This window comes from Echeneis naucrates, chromosome 13, assembly GCF_900963305.1.
Source record: "Echeneis naucrates chromosome 13, fEcheNa1.1, whole genome shotgun sequence".
Lineage (NCBI taxonomy): Eukaryota > Metazoa > Chordata > Actinopteri > Carangiformes > Echeneidae > Echeneis > Echeneis naucrates.
Window position 1 is genome coordinate 18,558,281 of NC_042523.1, and position 19,515 is coordinate 18,577,795.

General features: G+C 40.4%; 2 protein-coding genes and 13 non-coding genes across 15 annotated transcripts; 14 read left to right on the forward strand and 1 right to left on the reverse strand.

Moving 5' to 3' along the window:
* Positions 1 to 35: 35 nt before the first annotated feature.
* On the forward strand, positions 36 to 154 carry LOC115053676 (5S ribosomal RNA). Its single transcript, XR_003841494.1, has one exon. It is a non-coding gene; the product is annotated as a 5S ribosomal RNA (ribosomal RNA).
* A 334-nt stretch (positions 155 to 488) lies between these two features.
* On the forward strand, positions 489 to 607 carry LOC115053706 (5S ribosomal RNA). The gene has a single exon (XR_003841521.1). It is a non-coding gene; the product is annotated as a 5S ribosomal RNA (ribosomal RNA).
* A 343-nt stretch (positions 608 to 950) lies between these two features.
* LOC115053677 (5S ribosomal RNA) lies at positions 951 to 1,069 on the forward strand. The gene has a single exon (XR_003841495.1). It is a non-coding gene; the product is annotated as a 5S ribosomal RNA (ribosomal RNA).
* Positions 1,070 to 1,408: 339 nt separating this feature from the next.
* On the forward strand, positions 1,409 to 1,527 carry LOC115053678 (5S ribosomal RNA). Its single transcript, XR_003841496.1, has one exon. It is a non-coding gene; the product is annotated as a 5S ribosomal RNA (ribosomal RNA).
* Positions 1,528 to 1,878: 351 nt separating this feature from the next.
* On the forward strand, positions 1,879 to 1,997 carry LOC115053701 (5S ribosomal RNA). Its single transcript, XR_003841516.1, has one exon. It is a non-coding gene; the product is annotated as a 5S ribosomal RNA (ribosomal RNA).
* Positions 1,998 to 2,331: 334 nt separating this feature from the next.
* On the forward strand, positions 2,332 to 2,450 carry LOC115053679 (5S ribosomal RNA). The gene has a single exon (XR_003841497.1). It is a non-coding gene; the product is annotated as a 5S ribosomal RNA (ribosomal RNA).
* Positions 2,451 to 2,793: 343 nt separating this feature from the next.
* LOC115053683 (5S ribosomal RNA) lies at positions 2,794 to 2,912 on the forward strand. Its single transcript, XR_003841499.1, has one exon. It is a non-coding gene; the product is annotated as a 5S ribosomal RNA (ribosomal RNA).
* Positions 2,913 to 3,251: 339 nt separating this feature from the next.
* On the forward strand, positions 3,252 to 3,370 carry LOC115053684 (5S ribosomal RNA). Its single transcript, XR_003841500.1, has one exon. It is a non-coding gene; the product is annotated as a 5S ribosomal RNA (ribosomal RNA).
* A 338-nt stretch (positions 3,371 to 3,708) lies between these two features.
* LOC115053696 (5S ribosomal RNA) lies at positions 3,709 to 3,827 on the forward strand. Its single transcript, XR_003841512.1, has one exon. It is a non-coding gene; the product is annotated as a 5S ribosomal RNA (ribosomal RNA).
* Positions 3,828 to 4,170: 343 nt separating this feature from the next.
* Positions 4,171 to 4,289, forward strand: LOC115053714 (5S ribosomal RNA). The gene has a single exon (XR_003841528.1). It is a non-coding gene; the product is annotated as a 5S ribosomal RNA (ribosomal RNA).
* A 338-nt stretch (positions 4,290 to 4,627) lies between these two features.
* Positions 4,628 to 4,746, forward strand: LOC115053698 (5S ribosomal RNA). Its single transcript, XR_003841513.1, has one exon. It is a non-coding gene; the product is annotated as a 5S ribosomal RNA (ribosomal RNA).
* A 347-nt stretch (positions 4,747 to 5,093) lies between these two features.
* Positions 5,094 to 5,212, forward strand: LOC115053699 (5S ribosomal RNA). Its single transcript, XR_003841514.1, has one exon. It is a non-coding gene; the product is annotated as a 5S ribosomal RNA (ribosomal RNA).
* Positions 5,213 to 5,555: 343 nt separating this feature from the next.
* On the forward strand, positions 5,556 to 5,674 carry LOC115053685 (5S ribosomal RNA). The gene has a single exon (XR_003841501.1). It is a non-coding gene; the product is annotated as a 5S ribosomal RNA (ribosomal RNA).
* A 468-nt stretch (positions 5,675 to 6,142) lies between these two features.
* LOC115053397 (arsenite methyltransferase) lies at positions 6,143 to 9,888 on the forward strand. The gene is made up of 10 exons (XM_029518054.1): positions 6,143 to 6,386; positions 6,696 to 6,829; positions 7,276 to 7,426; positions 7,515 to 7,651; positions 7,771 to 7,840; positions 7,921 to 8,002; positions 8,123 to 8,254; positions 8,343 to 8,485; positions 8,653 to 8,775; positions 9,067 to 9,888. The coding sequence occupies exons 1-10, from the start codon at positions 6,351 to 6,353 to the stop codon at positions 9,142 to 9,144; spliced, it is 1,086 nt and encodes a 361-aa protein (XP_029373914.1). The 5' UTR covers positions 6,143 to 6,350; the 3' UTR covers positions 9,145 to 9,888.
* Positions 9,081 to 15,142, reverse strand: aifm4 (apoptosis inducing factor mitochondria associated 4). The gene is made up of 19 exons (XM_029518052.1): positions 14,937 to 15,142; positions 14,235 to 14,363; positions 14,037 to 14,146; positions 13,825 to 13,934; positions 13,348 to 13,392; positions 13,161 to 13,242; positions 12,713 to 12,825; positions 12,515 to 12,601; positions 12,321 to 12,412; positions 12,092 to 12,222; positions 11,772 to 11,887; positions 11,614 to 11,685; positions 11,476 to 11,539; positions 11,241 to 11,317; positions 10,894 to 11,011; positions 10,662 to 10,760; positions 10,477 to 10,552; positions 10,286 to 10,390; positions 9,081 to 9,972 (listed from the first exon to the last, which is right to left on the reverse strand). The coding sequence occupies exons 2-19, from the start codon at positions 14,321 to 14,323 to the stop codon at positions 9,942 to 9,944; spliced, it is 1,617 nt and encodes a 538-aa protein (XP_029373912.1). The 5' UTR covers positions 14,324 to 14,363; positions 14,937 to 15,142; the 3' UTR covers positions 9,081 to 9,941.
* Positions 15,143 to 19,515: the final 4,373 nt, after the last annotated feature.

A 19,515-nucleotide genomic window follows, 5' to 3' on the forward strand; every position in this document is an offset into this window, starting at 1 on the left:
CACGTATAAAGGTGGTTTTTGTGTGCTGTGTTGTTGCTTACGGCCATACCACCCTGAACACGCCCGATCTCGTCCGATCTCGGAAGCTAAGCAGGGTCGGGCCTGGTTAGTACTTGGATGGGAGACCGCCTGGGAATACCAGGTGCTGTAAGCTTTTTCACTTTGTGGACAAAAGAGGGCATTGTTGCTCTCATGTCACAGAACATAACATTTTATTTATTTGGAGCATTGTTGCACTTTTGGACACAGCACTGATCACATGAAAAAAGTGCAATTCTCTTATCCTATCTTGTAATTTTCACAATGTGAGCATAAAAACAGAGGAAAAAGAGTTGAATTAAAGACAAATGAGTGAGTGAACATTATGAAGAACACAGCAAGTGACTTGAAGGTAATACAGAAGCAAAGCAGATGGAAATGAAAGCTTTTTGAAATGCACATTTTGGTTGAAATCACGTATAAAGGTGGTTTTTGTGTGCTGTGTTGTTGCTTACGGCCATACCACCCTGAACACGCCCGATCTCGTCTGATCTCGGAAGCTAAGCAGCGTCGGGCCTGGTTAGTACTTGGATGGGAGACCGCCTGGGAATACCAGGTGCTGTAAGCTTTTTCACTTTGTGGACAAAAGAGGGCATTGTTGCTCTCATGTCACGGAACAAATTATAACATTTTATTTATTTGGAGCATTTTTACACTTTTGGACACAGCACTGATCACATGAAAAAAGTGCAATTCTCTTATCCTATCTTGTAATTTTCACAATGTGAGCATAAAAACAGAGGAAAAAGAGTTGAATTAAAGACAAATGAGTGAGTGAGTGAACATTATGAAGAACACAGCAAGTGACTTGAAGGTAATACAGAAGCAAAGCAGATGGAAATGAAAGCTTTTTGAAATGCACATTTTGGTTGAAATCACGTATAAAGGTGGTTTTTGTGTGCTGTGTTGTTGCTTACGGCCATACCACCCTGAACACGCCCGATCTCGTCCGATCTCGGAAGCTAAGCAGGGTCGGGCCTGGTTAGTACTTGGATGGGAGACCGCCTGGGAATACCAGGTGCTGTAAGCTTTTTCACTTTGTGGACAAGAGAGGGCATTGTTGCTCTCATGTCACAGAACATAACATTTTATTTATTTGGAGCATTGTTGCACTTTTGGACACAGCACTGATCACATGAAAAAAGTATAAATTCTCTTATACTGTCTTGTAATTTTCACAATATGAGCATAAAAACAGAGGAAAAAGAGTTGAATTAGAGACAAATGAGTGAGTGAGTGAACATCCTGAAGAACACAGCGAGTGACTTGAAAGTAATAAAGAAGCAAAGCAGATGGAAATGAAAGCTTTTTGAAATGCACATTTTGGTTGAAATCACATATAAAGGTGTTTTTTGTGTGCTGTGTTGTTGCTTACGGCCATACCACCCTGAACACGCCCGATCTCGTCCGATCTCGGAAGCTAAGCAGGGTCGGGCCTGGTTAGTACTTGGATGGGAGACCGCCTGGGAATACCAGGTGCTGTAAGCTTTTTCACTTTGTGGACAAAAGAGGGCATTGTTGCTCTCATGTCACAGAACATTTATAACATTTATAACATTTTATTTATTTGGAGCATTGTTGCACTTTTGGACACAGCACTGATCACATGAAAAAAGTGCAATTCTCTTATCCTATCTTGTAATTTTCACAATGTGAGCATAAAAACAGAGGAAAAAGAGTTGAATTAAAGACAAATGAGTGAGTGAGTGAACATTATGAAGAACACAGCGAGTGACTTGAAGGTAATACAGAAGCAAAGCAGATGGAAATGAAAGCTTTTTGAAATGCACATTTTGGTTGAAATCACGTATAAAGGTGTTTTTTGTGTGCTGTGTTTTTGCTTACGGCCATACCACCCTGAACACGCCCGATCTCGTCTGATCTCGGAAGCTAAGCAGGGTCGGGCCTGGTTAGTACTTGGATGGGAGACCGCCTGGGAATACCAGGTGCTGTTAGCTTTTTCACTTTGTGGACAAAAGAGGGCATTGTTGCTCTCATGTCACAGAACATAACATTTTATTTATTTGGAGCATTGTTGCACTTTTGGACACAGCACTGATCACATGAAAAAAGTGCAATTCTCTTATCCTATCTTGTAATTTTCACAATGTGAGCATAAAAACAGAGGAAAAAGAGTTGAATTAAAGACAAATGAGTGAGTGAACATTATGAAGAACACAGCAAGTGACTTGAAGGTAATACAGAAGCAAAGCAGATGGAAATGAAAGCTTTTTGAAATGCACATTTTGGTTGAAATCACGTATAAAGGTGGTTTTTGTGTGCTGTGTTGTTGCTTACGGCCATACCACCCTGAACACGCCCGATCTCGTCCGATCTCGGAAGCTAAGCAGGGTCGGGCCTGGTTAGTACTTGGATGGGAGACCGCCTGGGAATACCAGGTGCTGTAAGCTTTTTCACTTTGTGGACAAAAGAGGGCATTGTTGCTCTCATGTCACGGAACAAATTATAACATTTTATTTATTTGGAGCATTTTTACACTTTTGGACACAGCACTGATCACATGAAAAAAGTGCAATTCTCTTATCCTATCTTGTAATTTTCACAATGTGAGCATAAAAACAGAGGAAAAAGAGTTGAATTAAAGACAAATGAGTGAGTGAGTGAACATTATGAAGAACACAGCAAGTGACTTGAAGGTAATACAGAAGCAAAGCAGATGGAAATGAAAGCTTTTTGAAATGCACATTTTGGTTGAAATCACGTATAAAGGTGTTTTTTGTGTGCTGTGTTGTTGCTTACGGCCATACCACCCTGAACACGCCCGATCTCGTCCGATCTCGGAAGCTAAGCAGGGTCGGGCCTGGTTAGTACTTGGATGGGAGACCGCCTGGGAATACCAGGTGCTGTAAGCTTTTTCACTTTGTGGACAAGAGAGGGCATTGTTGCTCTCATGTCACAGAACATAACATTTTATTTATTTGGAGCATTGTTGCACTTTTGGACACAGCACTGATCACATGAAAAAAGTATAAATTCTCTTATACTGTCTTGTAATTTTCACAATATGAGCATAAAAACAGAGGAAAAAGAGTTGAATTAGAGACAAATGAGTGAGTGAGTGAACATCCTGAAGAACACAGCGAGTGACTTGAAAGTAATAAAGAAGCAAAGCAGATGGAAATGAAAGCTTTTTGAAATGCACATTTTGGTTGAAATCACATATAAAGGTGTTTTTTGTGTGCTGTGTTGTTGCTTACGGCCATACCACCCTGAACACGCCCGATCTCGTCCGATCTCGGAAGCTAAGCAGGGTCGGGCCTGGTTAGTACTTGGATGGGAGACCGCCTGGGAATACCAGGTGCTGTAAGCTTTTTCACTTTGTGGACAAAAGAGGGCATTGTTGCTCTCATGTCACAGAACATAACATTTTATTTATTTGGAGCATTGTTGCACTTTTGGACACAGCACTGATCACATGAAAAAAGTGCAATTCTCTTATCCTATCTTGTAATTTTCACAATGTGAGCATAAAAACAGAGGAAAAAGAGTTGAATTAAAGACAAATGAGTGAGTGAGTGAACATTATGAAGAACACAGCAAGTGACTTGAAGGTAATACAGAAGCAAAGCAGATGGAAATGAAAGCTTTTTGAAATGCACATTTTGGTTGAAATCACGTATAAAGGTGTTTTTTGTGTGCTGTGTTGTTGCTTACGGCCATACCACCCTGAACACGCCCGATCTCGTCTGATCTCGGAAGCTAAGCAGGGTCGGGCCTGGTTAGTACTTGGATGGGAGACCGCCTGGGAATACCAGGTGCTGTAAGCTTTTTCACTTTGTGGACAAAAGAGGGCATTGTTGCTCTCATGTCACGGAACAAATTATAACATTTTATTTATTTGGAGCATTTTTGCACTTTTGGACACAGCACTGATCACATGAAAAAAGTGCAATTCTCTTATCCTATCTTGTAATTTTCACAATGTGAGCATAAAAACAGAGGAAAAAGAGTTGAATTAAAGACAAATGAGTGAGTGAGTGAACATTATGAAGAACACAGCAAGTGACTTGAAGGTAATACAGAAGCAAAGCAGATGGAAATGAAAGCTTTTTGAAATGCACATTTTGGTTGAAATCACGTATAAAGGTGTTTTTTGTGTGCTGTGTTGTTGCTTACGGCCATACCACCCTGAACACGCCCGATCTCGTCTGATCTTGGAAACTAAGCAGGGTCGGGCCTGGTTAGTACTTGGATGGGAGACCGCCTGGGAATACCAGGTGCTGTAAGCTTTTTCACTTTGTGGACAAAAGAGGGCATTGTTGCTCTCATGTCACAGAACATAACATTTTATTTATTTGGAGCATTGTTGCACTTTTGGACACAGCACTGATCACATGAAAAAAGTGCAATTCTCTTATCCTATCTTGTAATTTTCACAATGTGAGCATAAAAACAGAGGAAAAAGAGTTGAATTAAAGACAAATGAGTGAGTGAGTGAACATTATGAAGAACACAGCAAGTGACTTGAAGGTAATACAGAAGCAAAGCAGATGGAAATGAAAGCTTTTTGAAATGCACATTTTGGTTGAAATCACGTATAAAGGTGTTTTTTGTGTGCTGTGTTGTTGCTTACGGCCATACCACCCTGAACACGCCCGATCTCGTCTGATCTCGGAAGCTAAGCAGGGTCGGGCCTGGTTAGTACTTGGATGGGAGACCGCCTGGGAATACCAGGTGCTGTAAGCTTTTTCACTTTGTGGACAAAAGAGGGCATTGTTGCTCTCATGTCACAGAACATTTATAACATTTATAACATTTTATTTATTTGGAGCATTGTTGCACTTTTGGACACAGCACTGATCACATGAAAAAAGTGCAATTCTCTTATCCTATCTTGTAATTTTCACAATGTGAGCATAAAAACAGAGGAAAAAGAGTTGAATTAAAGACAAATGAGTGAGTGAACATTATGAAGAACACAGCAAGTGACTTGAAGGTAATACAGAAGCAAAGCAGATGGAAATGAAAGCTTTTTGAAATGCACATTTTGGTTGAAATCACGTATAAAGGTGGTTTTTGTGTGCTGTGTTGTTGCTTACGGCCATACCACCCTGAACACGCCCGATCTCGTCTGATCTCGGAAGCTAAGCAGGGTCGGGCCTGGTTAGTACTTGGATGGGAGACCGCCTGGGAATACCAGGTGCTGTAAGCTTTTTCACTTTGTGGACAAAAGAGGGCATTGTTGCTCTCATGTCACGGAACAAATTATAACATTTTATTTATTTGGAGCATTTTTACACTTTTGGACACAGCACTGATCACATGAAAAAAGTGCAATTCTCTTATCCTATCTTGTAATTTTCACAATGTGAGCATAAAAACAGAGGAAAAAGAGTTGAATTAAAGACAAATGAGTGAGTGAGTGAACATTATGAAGAACACAGCAAGTGACTTGAAGGTAATACAGAACCAAAGCAGATGGAAATGAAAGCTTTTTGAAATGCACATTTTGGTTGAAATCACGTATAAAGGTGTTTTTTGTGTGCTGTGTTGTTGCTTACGGCCATACCACCCTGAACACGCCCGATCTCGTCCGATCTCGGAAGCTAAGCAGGGTCGGGCCTGGTTAGTACTTGGATGGGAGACCGCCTGGGAATACCAGGTGCTGTAAGCTTTTTCACTTTGTGGACAAAAGAGGGCATTGTTGCTCTCATGTCACAGAACATTTATAACATTTATAACATTTTATTTATTTGGAGCATTGTTGCACTTTTGGACAATGTGAGCATAAAAACAGAGGAAAAAGAGTTGAATTAAAGACAAATGAGTGAGTGAACATTATGAAGAACACAGCAAGTGACTTGAAGGTAATACAGAAGCAAAGCAGATGGAAATGAAAGCTTTTTGAAATGCACATTTTGGTTGAAATCACGTATAAAGGTGGTTTTTGTGTGCTGTGTTGTTGCTTACTGCCATACCACCCTGAACACGCCCGATCTCGTCTGATCTCGGAAGCTAAGCAGGGTCGGGCCTGGTTAGTACTTTTTAGATACTTTCCATACATACAGAATCGTAAAAAGTCTAATAATTACAATGCGCCACTCAACTGCCGGAAAACGAAGGCGCGGACCGATGACGTTGCTCCTCGTATTTTGGCAACACTCGGCGTATTTCAAAATTTCCGCAGTCACAGAGACATAGCAGGGCTGATGTGACCAAGCTGCTATTATGAAACTGCCTCTTCCGCAACAGCACCAATCCACCTTTGGCCCATCTATTCCGAATAAGCCTCGGCCTTTTGCGTGAGTTATAAGTAGCGTCTTCCAAAATTCTCAGCTCTCTCCGTAATAATGGCGACGAGTGATGACGTGAGAGAAAACGTAAAGGTTTGTAAACTAAAGTCACCTCGTCCAGTTTTATTCAAGTTTTGGTTTTCAGAAAGGATTTTGCCAGAGAAGCTATCTGTAATTGCACAACAGCTTGCACTCGATAACTGAAAGTAAATCTGTTGTTCCAATCAAATCAAATCAAGTTGCCATTATCATGTTGACCAGTTAGCTTTGGGATTTATGTAATGTTTACTTTAAGCACGGTTTGCACTTTAGTGATTCGTTAACGAAATTGTGTGTGTGTGTGTGTGTGTGTGTGTGTGTGTGTGTGTGTGTGTGTGTGTGTGTGTGTGTGTGTGTGTGCAGAAATACTATGGCAGGCGACTGGAGTCATCTTGTGATTTGCAAACAAGTGCTTCCTCCTGCAGTCTATCCTGCCGCCCAGTCCCAAAAACCGTCACAGATGCACTAAATCTGGTTCACCCAGAGGTCACCAAAAGGTACATTTTGGGCCTTTGGATTGTGCATGTGCATGTTCAACTGGTAGCTGGAAATGACAACGACACATCACATATGTAGCACCCATTAGAATTGGCCCATTGAGGGATTAATGAAGGCTTATTATCCTATCAGGCAGGGCATATACAAATCAAACACACAGGCCTACTCTATCCTTTGTAATCAGGCCACAGTTTCATTGACAAATTATGTTGAAGGAATTTGTGAACAGGATGGAAAATATCTGCATATTTCCGAGCACTCTCTGCTGTTATCACACTGACCTTCAGAGATTGCGCTCCCTGGATCTTAAACATCCTAAATCTGTTGATTAAATGTTACAATAGTTTTAAGTTTGCTGTTTCTGAGACGATTGTCATCCTATACAACTTGCTGTGCCTTAATTTTTCAGTTACACGCTGTTGACATTAACACTGATTTTCTCCAGATTCTTTGGTTGTGGTCTTCCGTTCCCAGCAAAGCTCGAAGGCTGCCGAGTCCTGGACCTCGGCAGTGGCTCTGGCAGAGACTGTTATGCCTTCAGTAAACTTGTTGGACCAAGTGGCCATGTGACAGGAATTGATATGACAGAGGAGCTGGTAATCACACGTGTTTTTATCACTTTGAAGTAATTTCTGCATTATTTACCAATTCTACGGTGACATTTTACCTATTTTATTTCTTTAGCTCACTGCTTCTCGTCAGTTCATTGAGTATCATCAGAAGAGGTTTGGCTACGAAGAACCTAATGTCACCTTTGTCCAGGGGTACATGGAGAAGCTTGGTGAAGCTGGCATACAGAATGACTCAGTAGATGTCGTGCTGTAGGTTTAAAATATTGTTAAGTCTGCACAAGATCTGCTAGTGGACCTAAGTGCCTGTTATTGTGAGAGCTGTGATGAATTCATCAACCAGGCAGGTTTTTTCCATCTAATCCATTTAGATCCAACTGTGTAATCTGTTTGTGCCCTGATAAAAGAGCAGTGCTTCAGGAAGCCTACAATGTCATAAAGGTTCGTGTGAAGAATTTCTGATAACTACATTAATGTCATAAATAATCATCAAAACATCATCTATCACTTATGTTGTACAGGAAGGAGGAGAATTGTACTTCAGTGACATGTACGCCAGCAAAGTTATCCCTGACCACATGAAGCAAGATGCTGTGCTGTGGGGTAAAACAAAATTCAGTTTTCATATAAAATTTATAGTAGAAGACATGATTACCTCATAGAAACTCAACATTTCTGATACATAGTGTGTATTGGCTTGGATGTTTCTTTTTTTGGTTTTAGGCGAAGGAATGGGTGGTTCTCTGTTTTGGCAGGATTTAATTTCTTTGGCCCACAGCATAGGCTTCAGCACTCCACACCTTGTTTCAGCAAGCCACATTGTGGTACACAACAGTGAGCTCAAGGCGAAAGCAGGTAAAAGAACAAGGGATGAAATTCAGTGGAAACTTTTAGTATAAATAATGTTGTGTATGATCAGCTTTCATTTTTCTTCAATTTGCAGGTGACATTAGCTATGCTTCAGGCACCTACCGGCTTTTTAAGCTGCCCCGGAGCCCCGTCATGTCTGGGGCAACGGTGACCTATAAAGGAACTGTGGCAGATTTCCAAGATCAGCTGGACTTTGATTCATCACACAGTTTCAAGGTATAATAAAGTTGACCCTACAGGCCAGTACTAAATTGCTGATCAATGTTTACATAAGAGTCTTTTCTAACCTTTGGAACATTGTTCTAACAATATCTGTATTTATTCACAGCACAGCAAGTCTTAAATCATTAGATTAGGTTAATCTTTATTGTTGGGCTCTGCAGAAAGATGTTGCAGTTGAGGTAAATGGAGAGATGGCAGCGATCCTTCAGAGTTCACGTTTCTTCCCCGATTTCGACATTCAGATGTCGGACAAACCAGAGGCCAAGTTGGAGTCAACACCACAGGTAGCTGATATTCTGTATTTACCAGCTAAAATGCATGAGTTTTGCATGACTCATTTCAAGCTGGAATCAGATGGAGTGCACTGACCACCAGATGAGCGCTTTTTGTATACAACAATCAATTTAAACAATCTGAAATGATTTATTTAAAATGTGCAGCCTTTAATATTTCAATAAGGCTTCATAGCAGTTGCTCATCGTAAGTTTTGAGAACAGAAAATTTATTTGAAATATACTATTCTTTATTAACAGAGTAACCTTTGATTCTTTTTTTTTTTTTTTTTTTTCTCTTAGTACTGCCACCTCAACCCATTTCGGTTGGCTGACAAACTGGGATCCTCCGTGAAACAATGCTCCAAAACAAACAAATAAAAGGAGGTAGCTGAATACAGAGAAAACAGTTTTAAAGACGAAAATAATTGTACAAATGATTTTGTAATATTTTTAAGATTTACCCGTTTACTACCGACTAGATATTTGTACATGATAGAATATCAAATATCCGTTTTCCTAGATAATCACATAGTGAATAATGGTAGTAATATACTCAAAGTGTTAATGGTGTCCCAACAAAATGACTTAATTGACAAAGTAATTAAATTTTCTCTGCAACATTTTCAGCAAGCAGTGGATGATTTATTCGACAGAAAACAGAACAAATTAGGAACTGCAATTATTAACAGTAAATATAATGACTCAGTAATGATATTCAATAATCACCATTTCTGGACAAACTGTCTTTGACCCTTTGAAATGTACATGTCAGTCAAAGCAAAGAAGAAATGTAAATGCCAAAGGCTTATCTACAGTTAAGCAGTGGTTCAAAACCTGCACCCACAGGTTGATTACAGCAATTATGATTTGGATAGTCACTGCTGCCCTAAATTAACTGATAATTTTTAATAAATTTTGTTGGCCAATCTCAGTTCCCAGATTACTCACTGGGCACACAAAGCCCAAATTTAATAAAAGGGTGCCAGCTGCTATGGTAACAGTTTTCTCATTAACAACAGAAAAGATGTCTGGCTTTCAGGCAGCCTGAGGCGGTGAATGGAGCAATCCAGTTTGGTACTTTTATAATAAAAAAAAAAAAAAAAAACAAGGAACAGAGCGAGGCATCCTCCGTTGCCAAAAGAGGTTTTAGCTCTAGAGAGAGAGCAAACCTCTGGTCACATCTGCAACCAGCTCAGGTCATCAGCTCTAAAGAAAAAGCAAAAGTGAAGGAATTAACTTTCAGTAAGGAGCACTTTGCAGATTATGAGTCTCACTCTGTGGGATATGATGTCATGTAAAATATCTGTATCTATCTATCCATCAACAACAACAACTTAAAAAGTTATGACATGCCAGTGTTGCAATTTCCATTTGTTTGTCCTGCCCTTTTCTGGCAAGAAATGTGGTAATGCTGATGTAATAGTTGAAGCTCAACTCACTCAAATAAAAGAATTACAATAAGTCCCTAATGACATATTACATAGCAGTCCAGTTTATGTAAATGAAGAATGTCACTCACTGAGCCTCCGTCTTTTTTAAAATCCGGCCTGTGGCCATGAGCTCTGCTAGATGAGCAACAGCAGGATCAAACATGAGGCTTGCCGCAGCTACCACCACATCATTCCTGTTGTCAAAGAAGAAATGCCAGTTGAACATAAATGCCATTAATTCATGGATGGCGCTATCAGCAATGATCCCACAGCTACTCACTTAATGTAAAATGCCAAGAATTTTCTCTCTTCTACTTTTCCTTTGAATATAATTTCTGTGTATCCTTCTCCATAGCCTACAGTAAGGAAATGAGAGGAAAATCAACACACCAATGGCTTGATTTCTCTATAAATAATGTAACAAGAGTAAATTCATACCTGTAATAATATAATGCAATATAATACCTGTGTATCTGATACTCTTCCCAAGCAACACTGTCCAGAAGAAAGGAACGGACTCAATTTTGGTTGGCTTATTTAGCATGTTCAAGGCAGCAACTCTTCCTGAGAAAACAAAAAAAGAAATAAATGTTAAACCCAAACACGTTTAGATGTTTTTTTTTTCTTTGGTCTTTGCAGGAGAAAAATGTGTAAAATAGAAAATACAGCCTTTGCTTCTTTGAATCCACCCTCTTACCTTGAGCTTGTGACATTTGCCAATGACCAATGTTGACTCTTTGGTCTCCACGAATAGCCAGAGGGAAGGAGGTTACATCTCCAGCGCTGAAAATATCTGCTATATTGGTCCTCATGAACTGAACAAAAGGATAAAGGAATGTGCAGATAGAGCCTCATGTTTGGTCTACAAAAACATGTAAATGCCATACAGACATCATTATTTAGCTCAGTCACTTAGAAGCAGCTCCTTTACCATATTTATGTTTCACCATCACATAATGGCTGCATACATGCTTCAGTGGCTGTATGAGTTTTGCAGCGATTACATTTTCGGCTGTAGTCTGTTTTCTATTGACTGTGTGTTACCTTGTCAACAATAACAGCTTTCTTTGAATCCAACTCCACCTCACTTCCTGACAAGAAGTCTGAATTGTGGATTACACCTGAAAAAGAAGATCTGTGTGTTTGATTAATGCAGGGCAGCACAGTGTGAATGTAAAAGATTCTATATTAGTAATTTTTCAGGTTAAAATATTACAAAGCTTGACTTGTGTTTTGTGACATAAATGAATAATATCACAACACCTTAGAGTAACATTACCAATTCCAGCAATCACTACATCAGCCGCCACAACTGTTCCACTGTTTAGTACGACCTCTTTCACCTGGAAAATTTTTTTTGTAGTTATTAGTAACTATTCTCTGACAGCAGCTATGATAATTGAAAAAGGATAGTTACCTTGCCATTCTCCCCTTTAATCTCACTGACTCCGTCATTCATGTGAAACTTCACATTATGTTCTTCCAAAATCTTAAGGGGGAAAAACATGCCTTAAAATTGACCAAAGAAAAACTAAAAAGAAAAAATATGACATTGTTTTCCTCATAAGTACTTACTTGCATTGTCATTTTGCCAATCTCTGGGCCCAGAGTCCGCTCATATGGATATTTGGTACTGCCGATCAAGACTACACTGGCAGCTTTGTCTGATAAGAAGGATGCTACCTCCATACCTATTGTGTTTAATAATCGTAAAAATTACAAATATTTGCATTGAATAGGAGAGGTCGCTATGCCTGAGGCAATGACTCCCTCCTAACTGAACATCATGTTCACTCCATAAACAAGACAAGAACGCCTATATGATGATGTTTGCTAAGAGGAACAGTACCAATTTCATTAAGCATTGTAAAAAAAAATGATTGATGATTGATTACCTATGAAGGAGGCTCCAATAATGACAACCTTCTGGCCCAGAGAGGAATTGTGAATTTCTTTGGCATCTGCGTAACTCTCCAGTAACTTTACTCCCTGTAGGTCACAACCGGGACAACTGGGTGGCCGTGCCCTGTGGACAAAATATGGACATTTATTTTGCTGCTGTTTTTCATGGTCTTTTGTTTTGCTTTTGTATCTGAAATACTTGATAAATAGGATGACACTAACCTACACCCGGTTGAGATAAGGAGTTGGTCGTAATGTTGCAAATTGCCATCATTCAGCTTCAGCAGCTTCTCAGCTGTGTCTACTGACACCACCTGCAATACATAACAGATTACACAAGACCAAAGAGAAAAGTCGTTTTTTCCGTCCCATAAACATGCTGAGAGTATAAATAGATTATCCTTTTTGCTTCTCACCTCCTTCTGTGTCCAAACCTCGATTCCATGTTGTTGATAAAATTCACTTGATCGGAGGAGGATACTGCTGCTATCCAGATTCATTGCCTGAGAGGAGGCAATGCCCTTTACTTAAAACTTACACCTAAATACAGGGTGATTAAAACTTAGCAGTAGAAAGTAACACAGATTAGTCCTCCATTGTGCTCAAGTTCCTACCTTACTCAGTTTGGGCTTGTCAAATGGAGGAAGCATGTCTTTGGTGATCATGATGATTCGTCCTTGATAGCAGTTCTGTCTAAGTGTCTCAGCACATACGAGAGAGGCGGGGCCTGAAAAAATAAAATTCATAAGTGAGTAGTTTTTCAAAAAATACATTACTCCAGAGATGGAGCTTAAGGCAACAGGGAAGCACGAGACCATCAAACTAACTTAATCTCTAAACCTTAATCTCTTTATTCATTTTACTGAAAAAAAAGACAAAAGACACCAACTCTTAAGTATGTTCTTATGTAAGTTGATTACTTAACCTAAACTCAGTCAACACTGTATCAAACTGTGTTATTCCTCCAAGCTGTTAATAATTTCAAAGAAAATTATGTTGGACTGCCAACCTGTGGCCTCAAAGTAAAGGTTCCTGTATTTATGCTATTTATATTATACTTACCCCCTCCAATTAGCACAATGGTATGATTGATGTCTGGTACCATACTACACATCTTCTTCACTCGTTTGGTCAGACTGAGAGACTGAGGGAAACAGACAAACAATGGACTTATTGAAAAGGTGTACTTAAACATATAATACAAGGGAACATTGTGGTCATTTTAAGTTTTTAATGGGTTATCTCTTACTTTTGTGTTGATGGAAATGTACACCTTGCCATTATCAACTTTGACCTGTTAAATTAAAAAAGATTAGATGATCACTCAAGTTCAGAACCATAAACGCAGAAGTAAAATGTTTAAAATGGCATTCACTCTTAAAACATGAAAAAGGACAGGCAAACTGAATTAATACTTCAACAATAGTACCATTTGTTAAAGCAACACAGTTTTGAAAAGCTGGAGTGTTGGTGTTTTTCTGTAACTTTGTTCTTGTATTTGGATGGATGCACAAAGTGATTTTGCTTCAAGTGTGACAAATCTTTTGCATGAGGCAAAGGCAGAAATCGGAAGACCCTCTGGCGAAACATCCAGTGCAAATCCATCACATACAAGTAATGAAATGGAACATATAAGCTGTTAGCACAAGTGACCAAATTTTATATCCCATCTGTATTTGTTCCTGTTTAGGAGCAGTGAAGTTTACGTCGCGCTGATCTCTTTCACCTTATAGCTGGGCAGAGAGTCTAGACCTGGATACTCTTCGATATCTCCAGTTCTGACATTAAAGCAAGCACCGTGAAAGGGACATCTGACTCTGTCACCAACCAATGCTCCTGGATCATCAGACGACATGCAGTTAATACGATTCAGGTTCAAGGCAAAACATTTCATCGTATTATTCATTCAGATATTAACATGTAGAGAAGATGGCTTACCTTTGATAAGAGGAGCATTGTAATGAGTGCACTGGCTTCCAACAGCACTGTACTGACCGTGGGTACGGACCAGCAACACCTTCTGGCCCCCTACAGTCACTTCCTTCATCCTAGATGACCACACAATACAGTTGAGTAAACATTATAAAAGTATCAACCTACTGTTCTTTTTTACGAGGAGGAAACCTTGTGACTTACTGCCCATCTTTCAGTTGATCCTCCTGGCATACCAGTTCAGTCACATCCTCCTGATCTTCGCTGTGGCCTTGTTGTTCACACCGATCCATCGTGTACTGTAGCTACAAAACTTAGATATCTTGATAAAACCTGTCGAAACATTAAAAAAAAATGTGTCTGGTTGGCTGGCTGATTTGAAAAGCTTTAAATGGTAGATGAGACTCAGCAATGAACAAACACATTCATTTTACAGCATTGAAGTGATCTCAAACACACAGCCATGAAGTCCCGAACAACTATCTTCAGTAACAAGAAGGTCAAAAAGAACAAGGAGCCTTGATCTGAGCATCATGGAGTCAGTCTGGGAAACTGAGACAGACTAAACCACCCAACTAAATCCATGTGAGAACTATGAAGTTTTCTTTGTTTGTTTGTTTGTTTTGCTTTAAAATATCATAAATGGTCAACCAAATCTCCAAATACTAAATACTATATATTTACTTGACACAGAGCTATGAATGAAAGCTTTAACACTCCCATTAAATAACCGCATTAACTCATTTGACAGAACAAAAAATCCAAACCTACAGCAGCTGTTGTTTTTGTAACCGGTCTCTATAGTTTTAACGTGACAAATGGCGAGGACAAGGAATATATAAGAAACCAAATAACACTTGTATGTTGTCTGGCATCCCTCCATACTGCAGACATGTATCAGCTCACCTGCTGTCTTCCACCGGAGGACGGTCAGACTCAGGACACGATGCGTCCTGCTGATGTCCTGAGGAGACAAACAGATGTTTGACTCCGCTGTTCATTGTTGATGTGCGATTCCTGAATGAATCGTTCAAAAGCCCGGAGTCATCCTACGGACTCCTGGATCATGAATCATCATCCGTTAACTCGTTCACTGTTTCATCCTTGCTAACGTTAGCTATCGGCTAAGAGGCGAGCGGACAATTGCGTCACTATCATGCGACTGCCGTTAATCGTGCATGTGGGACAAGCAGCAGCTTTTTTGTGTGTGTTTTGTTTTGTTTTATTTCACTCCATTTTCCTCCAAAACATGAGCTGTCAGTCACCGGCTCCCACACACAGGACATACTGAAGACTCCCCATGAACAGATTCACAGCATATAAATCCTGACTCCCCTCGTCCTCTTGAGAGGAGTCAAACTGGAGCTCTAATCAGCGTTTCTATTTCCAGTCTTTCAGGTCTGAAAGAGGGATGTTTCAACATCCGATTGGTCCACTTCACATAAACAAGTAAACATGTTGTTACTGACCATCCAAGATCTTCTGTTATCTGTGGTTCCAGAAATATCAGCAGGCACCCACAGTTGTGTCAGAGTTGTGTGTCCCTCTCCAAGGAGATTTAGTACAATAACTGGGCCACTGTGATACTGACCTTTGGTTAAGTCATCCTTAAAATAAAAAAAAGCTAAAAATCATTAATGCAGTGCTGAATTTCACTTTATGTAGTGCTGAACATATTCAAGATTTTCAATAAATAAAGTCTAACTCTCGCCCTAACCTTTACCTTAACACATAATTTATTTGTTTTCTGTACCTTTTTAATATTAATATGTATCTCTAAATTAGGCAAAACTTTGTCAAACTCAGAGAACTCCAATGGAAGGATATTGTTCGCTGTACCAATCAATCAATCAAACTTTATTTATAAAGCTCTTCTCCAAAAATGAAGTGTTTCAAAAAGTGCCTTATACAGTAACAATTAAAAACTAGAAAATTCCAGGGAAATTTTGAAGTGCCACGGGACCCGGGGCCCGTCCGTCACCCGTCATCCGTCGCCCGTCGCCCGTCGCCCCCCGCCTGGACGAGCAATCCACGTACCGTCATGCTGTTGAAAGCCATCCTGGTGAAATTTCCATTCGGAGAACCGATTGAGCTTGATTCAGTGAGTGTGTCTGTATATCTGTCTCTGTGTATGTCTGTGTAAATGTGTGAGTGCGTGTCTGTTTGTGTGTCTGTGTATACGTGTGAGTGCGTCAGTATTTGTGTCAGTGTGTATGTCTGTGCATATGTGTGATTGCGTGTCTATATCTGTCTCTGTGTGTGTCTGTATATCTGTCTGTGTCTACATCTCTATATCTCTGTGTCTGTCTTTCAGAAGAAATCATTCAAAGTGATGGCCATAGGCCACAGACAGAGTGAGATGAGACCAGCATGACAATTGATCTGTGATTGTGTAGGAAGTGTAGGAGCTATCATAAAGCCTGTCGTCACAAACAGAGGTCAAATTCTCGTGACCTTTTTAAACTTTGAACGGACTTTCTGTGACAAAGCATGACGAAGCAGTGAGGCTCCAAAGTGGGGTGGGTTTGATCCACAGACCTGAGCTGAGAGAGATGCGGTCGTCACGGTGGTTTGAGAATTCTCTGAGGTCAGAGCTCAGACTCTCCCGTGGCTTTTGACAATGAGTGTGTCTGTATATCTGTCTCTTTGTATGTCTGTGTATATGTGTGAGTGCGTGTCTATATCTGCCTCTATTTGTGTCTGTGTATATGTGTAAGTGCGTCTGGATATCTGTCTCTGTGTGTGTCTGTGTAAATGTGTGAGTACGTCTGTATAGTTGTCCCTGATCATGTCTGTGTATATGTGTGAGTGCGTGTCCATATCTGTCTCTGTGTATGTCTGTGTAAATGTGTGAGTGCATCTTTCTATCTGACTGTGTGTATGTCTGTGTATATGTGTGATTGCGTCTGTGTATATAAGTGAGTGCGTCTGGATATTTGTCTGTGTGTGTGTCTGTGTACATGTGTGAGTGCGTCTGGATATCTGTCTCTGTGTGCGTCTGTATATCTGTCTGTGTCTACATCTCTATATCTCTGTGTGTGTCTTTGAGAAGAAATCATTCAAAGTGATGGCCATAGGCCACAGACAGAGTGAGATGAGACCAGCATGACAATTGATCTGTGACTGCGTAGTAAGCGTAGGAGCTATCATAAAGCCTTTTGTCACAAACAGAGGTCAAAGTCTCGTGACCTTTTTAAACTTTGAACGGACTTTCTGTGACAAAGCATGACGAAGCAGTGAGGCTCCAAAGTGAAGTGGGTTTGATCCACAGACCTGATCTGTATATCTGTCTCTGTGGATGTCTGTGTAAAGTGTGAGTGCATCTGTATATCTGTCTCTTTGTATGTCTGTGTAAATGTGTGAGTGCGTCTGTATATCTGTCTCTGTTTGCATCTGTGTATATGTGTGAGTGCGTCTGGATATCTATCTGTGTCTACATCTCTATATCTCTGTGTGTGTCTTTGAGAAGACATCATTCAAAGTGATGGCCACAGGCCACAGACAGAGTGAGATGAGACCAGCCTGACAATTGATCTGTGATTGCGTAGTAAGCGTAGGAGCTATCATAAAGCCTTTTCTCACAAACAGAGTTCAAAGTCTTCTGACCCGTTTAAACTTTGAACGGCGTTTCTGTGACAAAGTGTGACGAAGCAGTGAGGCTCCAAAGTGAAGTGGGTTTGATCCACAGACCTGAGCTGAGAGAGATGCGGTCGTCACGGTGATTTGAGAATTCGTTCGGGTCAGAGCTCAGACTCTCCCGAAAACGCTCCGAAAAGTGGCTTTTGACCACATCCCGAACTACTTCGAATTGCGAGCAAACCGTAGCTCCGGTCCGAAAAGCGAAAACACCGTGAGAGACAGAAGAGTCTGGGGATTCTGCCAGTCTTATTTGAAAGGAAAACTCCTTAAAATGAGCGTGTAGGGACAGTGCAAAGACAGAGTGAAATTGTTTTTCGGAAAACCTTGATTTACATTGCAGTCAATTGGGCCAAAACCAGGTTTTTCTGACGCTCTGAGCCCTCCAGTTTAAATTTGGTGAGGAGTAGAGTTGTAAAAATTTGATTTTCTGAATCCCAAGACCTGTGTCTACGTTTTGCCAAAAAATCTTTTGTCTCCCTTTCACGGTTTGGCCGTGAGCTCGAGTTAATCATGAAAATGTCGGTTAGTTTTTCACAGTGCTCTCACTCTACTTAACGAGCGGTTACACTCTAACTTTGAGGAAAAAGTGAATCGGACTGCTCCTTTGAGAGCTCGTAGTTTGAAAAGTGGACTGTTTAGGAGAAAAATGTTTGATTTTGTGGAAAGAGCACAAGATTTCCTCCGTTTTAAAGTTTGAATGATATTTTTAGGTGCACGTATGACTGAGCTATGCGAATGAGAAAATAGGTGAATTTTTGAGGCGATTTTTCGTCGTCTCCCATGCATTCTCTATGGAAAATTTCGGCAGGTTTTTTGGGAATAACTTTGGGAAAAATCGGAAAATCTACTCCCCAGAACTTAGCACACTATTCCCGATCGAGCCGCACGTTTTGATATATATATTGTTGGGCTTCGTCCAGCGGTACGACCCGCATTAGATGCCGAAAAAGTGACGGAATAATAATAAGAATACTAGAAAATTCCAAGAAATTTTGAAGTGCCACGGGTCGGCGTCCCCTCGCCCGTCGTCCCCTCGCCCGTCGTCCCCAGCCCGGACGAGCAACCCGCGTACCGTCATGCTGTCGAAAGCCATTCTGGTGAAATTTCCGTTCGGAGAACCGATTGACCTTGATTCAGTCAGTGTGTCTGTATATCTGTCTCTTTGTGTGTCTGTGTATATGTGTGAGTGCATCTGTATATCTGTCTCTGTGTATGTCTGTGTAAATGTGTGAGTACGTCTGTATATACGACTCTATTTGTGTCTGTGTATATGTGTGAGCGCGTGTCTATATCTGTCTCTGTGTGTATGTCTGTGTATATGTGTGAGCGTGTGTCTATATCTCTCTATTTCTGTCTGTGTATATGTGCGATTGTGTCTCTGTATATGTGCGATTGCGTGTCTCTGTGTGTGTCTCTGTATATGTGTGAGTGCGTGTCTATACCTGTCTCTGTGTGTATGTCTGTGTATATGTGTGAGCGTGTGTCTATATCTCTCTATTTCTGTCTGTGTGATTGTGTCTGTGTATACGTGTGAGTGCGTGTCTCTGTGTGTGTCTGTGTGTGTCTGTGTATATGTGTGAGTGCGTGTCTATACCTGTCTCTGTGTGTATGTCTGTGTATATGTGTGAGCGTGTGTCTATATCTCTCTATTTCTGTCTGTGTATATGTGCGATTGTGTCTCTGTGTGTGTCTGTTTATATGTGTCTCTTTGTGTGTCTGTGTATATGTGTGAGCGCGTGTCTATATCTGTCTCTGTGTGTATGTCTGTGTATATGTGTGAGCGTGTGTCTATATCTCTCTATTTCTGTCTGTGTATATGTGCGATTGTGTCTCTGTATATGTGCGA